The sequence below is a fragment of the Nicotiana attenuata genome, unplaced genomic scaffold (assembly GCF_001879085.1).
Source record: "Nicotiana attenuata strain UT unplaced genomic scaffold, NIATTr2, whole genome shotgun sequence".
In the NCBI taxonomy this organism is placed as follows: Eukaryota; Viridiplantae; Streptophyta; class Magnoliopsida; order Solanales; family Solanaceae; genus Nicotiana; species Nicotiana attenuata.
Window position 1 is genome coordinate 11723 of NW_017670918.1, and position 6774 is coordinate 18496.

Genomic DNA, 6774 nt, shown 5'->3' on the forward strand with positions numbered 1-6774 from the left:
ACATTATGCTGGAATCTCCTATGTAAAAAAAAAGAAAATCAAACTCCAGTATATTATGCTGGAATTTTCTCGAATTTTTAAGGGAATTTTTTTCAAATTTTATCTTTACATGAAAAAGTGACTAAATTTCGATTAATTTTGAAATTGTGGCTACTTTTTCATACTAGTTATGAATCTGCTTATTTTTTATTTTTTATCTTATTATTAACCCGCGGCCGAAACTATTTGCATCCGGTAACCGATATATATATATATATATATATATATATATATATATATATATATATATATATATTGAGAGCCGCTGTACAACGTTATTTTCCCTTAATTTTCCCTTATTATTAGTAGGACTCATTTCCTAAGAGAGTTTTGTCAAAATTTAGAAGGAAAAAAAAAAAACATTATAGTAGTTTTTTGCGTCAGGATATATCTATTCTTTAGGGAACAAAATATCATTTCTTTTAACAATTCAACTATATAGTTGGAGATTTAAAAAGAAAAAGAAAACATAGAACAATGGTTTTAAGTTGGACGAGTTGAGTTATGACTTGCTCTCCAACTCATTTTGACCCAAGGAAATTAGTAAATACTGCATGATGACCCGTTTATAGACAACTCATTATACTACATTCAAATTTAAGTTAGCTTGTCCACTTGACACCCTAGTAGACCTTGGCTTTGATTTTCATCAACCACAACATGTCCACCAAATCTGATACGGACATGAGATGTTGCTCAGATGGTCAGCGCCCCCCACCTACAACCTCAGGGTTATGGGTTCGAGTCACCAAAAGAACAATAGCTCCAACAAAGGGGATCAAAGGGGAAGCAATGACTTGACTGAAAACAGATTCAAGATCATTGTAAAAGTGACCTGTTAGACTTGATGCATTTAAGCAAACACCAAAACCCAAACTTTACCCTACCTTGAAGGTAGAGAGGCCCTCCATCCCAAGATTAATGTATAATAAGTGCAAACTCAGTAAAGTTGCAAACACTCGACTTATTGCAAAGATAAATTATTCACTATGTTCATCACGACTTGGGTTGTAAAAAGACGCAGTAAATAAAAAATCGGCGAGTAAAGACTCATCAAGATTAAGGAATAATCTTAGGACAATGATGACAAAGATGCATAATAAAATGGTGAACTAATGATTGGGGCATATGTAAACCATTTTTCTCTCATCGTCTTCCAGATGCCACTGATTCAGTAGAGAAGAGGTACTTCACACGTGAAAGAACAGAGTCATGAGCAGGATCATATGGATGGTCTTTTGAAGGAATCTCCAGAATGGCTGGAATTGGTTTATTGTAGCTATCAACCAAGAATCTGATCATGTTTGCGACCTGAATATGTAAAGCCAGTGGATATAATTAGCTGAAACTTTGATTCAGAATAGGCGCAAGAGTGCAGCTAGTTTCCCTGAAGGGACGCAGAGGCACAACATACAAATTGCTAATATTTAGAGAAAACAACAACAATTAAAGTTAAAATGTTGAATCAAACCATGACGTCTCAAGTTCAAATCCCCGTCGAGGCAAAAATACTAGGTGATTTCTTCCCATCTATCCAAGCCTTGATGGAAGAGTTACCCAATACCTATGCTAGTGGGAGGTAGCAGGTACCCCGTAAAACTAGTCGATATGCATAAAAACTGGCCCGGACACCACGGTTATAAAAACAATATTGAATTGATTACTGTCACCAGAATGCACGTTTAGCAATTATATGTAGTACATTTTGAATACTTTACTGGAGTCAATAGCAATAAACAAATACTGAAATGTTTTGACTGCATAAACCAAATTCTTAGCCACTTTTACAACGAAAAGTGTTTGTACTTCTTTGAAGTTGTTTGGAGTAACTAACACATAATTCATGATCTCATTATTGTCGACAATCTCATATTAGACAAATGGTCCTCCTCTTTCCTCACTTTCCTCCAGCCTTCCACCTCTCATACCAGCCAAAGGTATTGGTACTTGTAGTCATGAAGTTGGCATTATATGGTAATGACTCCTCAATTTTGGTTTCTAGAAGCCATTCGAGGTGGGACTTTGCAAATGCAAGTTTACTAGGCACGGGGGGAACTGCCACATAAAGAGTAAAAATGAAGCTTAACTTCCTACATCACACTCTGATTACAATTCATAGTCCACTTATCAGGTTTCTCTCATCAAGCTACGTTTTTGTCTAGGAGAGTTAAAGTTTTCCCCTGTGATGAGGTACTTCACAAGTTCAAAGCTAGCCTAACGTGGCCCTCCAATATGCACTAACATGATAATTAATGCTCAACATTCTCCATGAGAAAGTTATAGCTAGCAGCTGAAATGATGCTACGGACACTGTGATAAAACAAGGGGCAAAATAGAATAAAAACTTACATATTGGCTGATTAACACTATTGCAATGTCCTCTCTTGTGGTGAATTCTTTAAAAGCATCTTCAATCTGCTTCACTGTTGTCTCTATACCATGAGAAGAAAAATATACATTACACTCTTTCTAAAAAATAAATAAACTGAGACAAAATGAAAAAGCTCCATCACTGACAAGGACGTAACAATCCTAATCAAGCAATCTTTATTGTCTTTATTTCATAGTTTCTTCAGTTATTAAATCAAAATCTTAGGAAATCAGAGAACCACAAGTTGAAAACCTACTTGAATCGACAATAAGGTAGTTAGTTTTCCTCCTCAAATCGACATTGCCAACTCCGGCCAATAAAAATCCAGTGATTGTATCCTACATTAACAAGTTATTTCCATCAGAATGAATGTCTATTCATCCCAATATATTTAAATGTACAATAAGCATTTAATCATCAAAAGACTTCACCATGACAAGCAGACAGTAATTTCTGCTGCAGTGTATTTATACGCAAATTAAGAATATCACAAATAGAACCCCATACCACATAGCTTTGCCTTTACAAGTTAGCAAGCTACACTACTGAGAATCTATGTTGCTCGGACTCTCCGAAAATGTTGCCGCGTGCGTGTCGGATCCTCCAAAAATAGTGTATTTTTGGAGGATCCCACACGGGTGCGGCATCATTTTGGAGAGTCCGCGCAACATAGTTGAGAATATGAATTTTAAATTCCAACTCCTCCACGATGGCCAAAAAATAAAAGGAATAGACTTGTGGAGAAGGGGTCTAACAGTATACTTGATAATTCCACTTTTGTAGTACATAAGAATCAGAAACAATGTTTAAGAGAACATATTCAAGTTATTCACCATCATTTTACTATTATGAATCCATTCAGGCCAAAAACAAGAAAAATGCTAAGGCATAAGTCGATTAAAGCATCCAAAATTCCAAATCAGCAAATTAATGTTTGGTATACATCAACAGCTCAGATATTAAGTCACAACATCTTTGACAAGAACAAAAGGGAGAAGCACCAACAATCTACACAAATAAAAAAGCATCCTACAATAATCCAAGAAAAAGAACTGATAAAGCTCATTAACCAGACAAGATATAGAAATCAAAGCACTTCAATTTTATTCTTTTCTTTTTTGGCCTTTTGCTTTAAGCTTCGGTATCCAAAGCCCCACTGTTCGAATTATCCAGATTTGCACCAGAAAAGCCCATTGAGCAGGAGCAGATGTACAATATAAGGTATGGATTCAGCTGGACCAGTAGCTTTGGCTCAGACCGCACAATGTGTTAAGAAATCTGCTAAATATGCACAACTATTAAATTTCAAACCCATCAACTCAAATGGTGAGTGGGTTTAGCGTAAACTCAAACCCACAAAGTTCAAATCTTGGATCCACCTCTGGTTAAGGGGAGGAATCCCAGCCATTCCACCACACTTCTCGGGGTCAAAGCACAGCAATCTAAAAATAAATATAAAATCATATTGCATTTTAATTAAGATTCATTTGTAAATCACCTCATCAGCAATCATGGCAATGAGGGCTGAGTTACTTGTTTTGATTGGAGCTCGGTTTGCCATCTTAACTGAAAGGGATGTGACCAATTTAAATAAAAATAAATTGTAAGTCAATCAAATGGATAAAACCTAATTTGATATTTAGCAAAAAATGAATTTGAGATTCTGAAAAAATATCAGATGCAAATTAAGGGAAAAGAAAGAAAGTGAGAAATAATCCGAAACCAATTTAAGATGATGAAAGAATATACAGTCAAAATGTTGATAATATAGTTGAACTAACATACGAACCGAATCCTGTTGACAGAGGCTTCAAGCTTACCTTAGTTTTTCTAGGCTTAGTTGGTGATAATTTTTGTTAACTCAGAGATCGAATAGCTGGGAGGACGAGTGATAAATTAGAGATCCCAGACTATTCAGTCGTTGAAACTGGAGAAAATACAACAGGAAAGGAGCAAGTAAAGTGCCAAAAATGCCCTTCAATACCTATTGTATACAAAGGCAGCTGACTCGTTATTTTTCCAAGTCATTTAAATCCAGAATTAATTAAGTGTAAATTACTGAAGGTATTCAGTATTGAAAGGCTTAATAAGCACATACACTCGTATTTCCATGGACAAAAACAATTGTTTTCTTCATAAGCCTTTGTTTGACCAAAAACTGTTAAGTTTTTTGTTAAACTAATTAATGAAGAAATAAAGGGTGAATACTAGTTAAACGTAATAAATTCTAGATCCAAAATTGGGGTATATCAGTGATATGAGACTCTGTTCAAGAATATTAAATATCAAATATATGCTCAATGATTGTCAATGGATGTAGTAATAGCAGCATGCAATAAGTGTAGATAATGACAATAAATGTAATGAAAAGGAATTTATCATCCAAATGTTAGGTGACTTGGATGATTCTCCTTCCTCACAACAATGTGGGGAATAGAAAAGGGAGATGGATAAGGAATCTTTGGATCTTGTGAATGAACAATGTATATTGAACAATGTAATCACTAAACAAGACAACCTTTTGTATGTTCTTTATAGTCAACCCTTTACAATATGCTCTTATCGAAAAATGAAGGTCCCATTTTTGTTCTTTATCTCTTCCTATTTATAGGGGATATTCCTGAGAAACCCTAAAAAGGTACAACTGAAAGAATATTCAATGGAATATTCCTTCTTTCTATTCTAACTTATCCTACCGTTATTTTCATACACCCTTTGCTCGACCTCGGCCCTAATCTTTCTTAAGGCGACTCCTCCCTCTTATGTCGTGGTTGGCTTAATCCTCGACCACGTCCATTTGCAGCTATTAAGTCTAATCCAAATTTTGACTAATACAGTTAGTCCCTCCGATTATTGAGGTCGTGATCTTGGACGTCCTCGGTGAGCAGATCCTATCTGCAGCCGTTCAGAGGAAATTTGGTCGTGACGATTGGATCGAATCGGCCGAGGTCGAACTGGCGGTGGGGCTGCAGTTGGTGTGGCTATCATAGGATGACGCCATGCCACGCGCGTCATCATTACGCGTCTTCCCAATGCAATGTCTGTGCTTCTGTCGCTTCGGTTTTAGTGTTGTTGACGGCTCTTTGCCTCGATTCCGGTGTTACCCAACCCTATAAGTAGAGGAGAGGGGTTTCGTTTTTGAAACTTTCAGCATTCCCCTCGTTGCATACATATCGTTTTTCTTTGATCTTCTTCTTGGATCTCCACTTCCGATTTCTTGCAATTTCTTCAATTTCAGTCCCTGATTTTTTTCCCGACTAATATCTTTTTTCTCCGACTTTGCTGTACACACTTTACTACGGAAACATGTCAAATTCCCCTCATATCCACGACGGATTCACCGATGCCACTCCTTTATCGGTGGCCATTCCTCCCGGTGGTGAGGAATCCATGGTTGAGGAGGAAGAAAGTTTCCCCACCGTGGAAGAGGTGGTTCCCAAGAATCCGTTGGTCAGAAATGACTTCCTAAAGGAACCTTCTCCCGCTCCTGCTCAAGAGCTTTCTGAGACGGGGCTGCGTCAAATAGCCGACCTCCGGTCCAAATACCGTATTCCTTCTCACGTCGAGATTATTCCGATGGGAGATGACATAGTACAAGTTCACCGACCTGGATATTGTGCTTTCTATGTTTACCCGTTCTTAGTTGGTTATTCTCTTCCTGTCCCCCCATTAGCGGAGGAGTTTTGCCGCTTTTACAACGTCTACCCGGCGCAGCTCTCCCCTTATTTATACTAAGTTTGTCTGATGCTGGCGAAGTATGAAGAGTTGGCTGGCTGTGAGGTCAATATTTGCCATCTGCTGCATCTATTCTCGCCCAGCTTTTATAGAGGCACGTTAATACATCTGCGATATCGTGGGATCAAAGGGTTGGTGGTCGGGATAGATGATAAGGCGAACTGGCGGTTCTGGCATAAATACTTCTTCATCAAAACTGAGCACCTGGTGGCGAACCCGATCGGGTTTCCCGGGCAATGGGACTATAATCGTAAGTATCTTGCCGTATGTTCGTTATTTCTTTCTTCCTCTTCTTTCGTTTTTGACTCTCATGGCTTCCTTGTTTCCAGCTGAGAGGCGTGAACCTTCTCCCGTCTTCGATATTGAAGATTGGGTGGCTCGCGTGTTACCCCACACCGTGGGAATTCGCGACTGGGTGTCCTTTCACAATCGCTTTGAACCCAAGACTTCGTCCGGTAAGTGTTGATTCCACCTTAACTTATTGCCGTTCACTATTGCCTTTTGACGCGACCTTTCTTTGGTGCTAGGTCGGCAAGTTTCCAAAAAGACGAAGGCTTAAGTGCCTGCATTTCGCCAGGCTATCGCATCGGTTGGAATGCAGTTTGCTTTAGTTGAGTTCGCTCGAGGAG

At 38.2% G+C, this 6774-nt stretch overlaps 1 protein-coding gene across 2 annotated transcripts; it reads right to left on the reverse strand.

Moving 5' to 3' along the window:
- Nucleotides 1–965: 965 nt before the first annotated feature.
- On the reverse strand, nt 966–4374 carry LOC109244481 (V-type proton ATPase subunit F-like). Of its 2 annotated transcripts, none has more exons than XM_019411580.1 (5): nt 4200–4374; nt 3909–3976; nt 2667–2748; nt 2389–2471; nt 966–1350 (listed from the first exon to the last, which is right to left on the reverse strand). In XM_019411580.1, the coding sequence occupies exons 2-5, from the start codon at nt 3969–3971 to the stop codon at nt 1186–1188; spliced, it is 393 nt and encodes a 130-aa protein (XP_019267125.1). In that variant the 5' UTR covers nt 3972–3976; nt 4200–4374; the 3' UTR covers nt 966–1185. The 2 variants fall into 2 exon arrangements, with proteins under 2 accessions (XP_019267125.1, XP_019267124.1); XM_019411579.1 differs by having other exon boundaries at nt 4231–4373.
- Between the last annotated feature and the right edge of the window lie 2400 nt (nt 4375–6774).

Coding starts and splice junctions, on each gene's coding strand:
- LOC109244481 (XM_019411580.1), bottom strand. CDS start 3,971: ATGGCAAACCGAGCTCCAATCAAAACAAGTAACTCAGCCCTCATTGCC. Junction 2,749..3,908: donor TTGCCATGATTGCTGATGAG/GTGATTTACAAA, acceptor TTGTTAATGTAG/GATACAATCACTGGATTTTT. Junction 1,351..2,388: donor TAGTGTTAATCAGCCAATAT/GTAAGTTTTTAT, acceptor TTACATATTCAG/GTCGCAAACATGATCAGATT.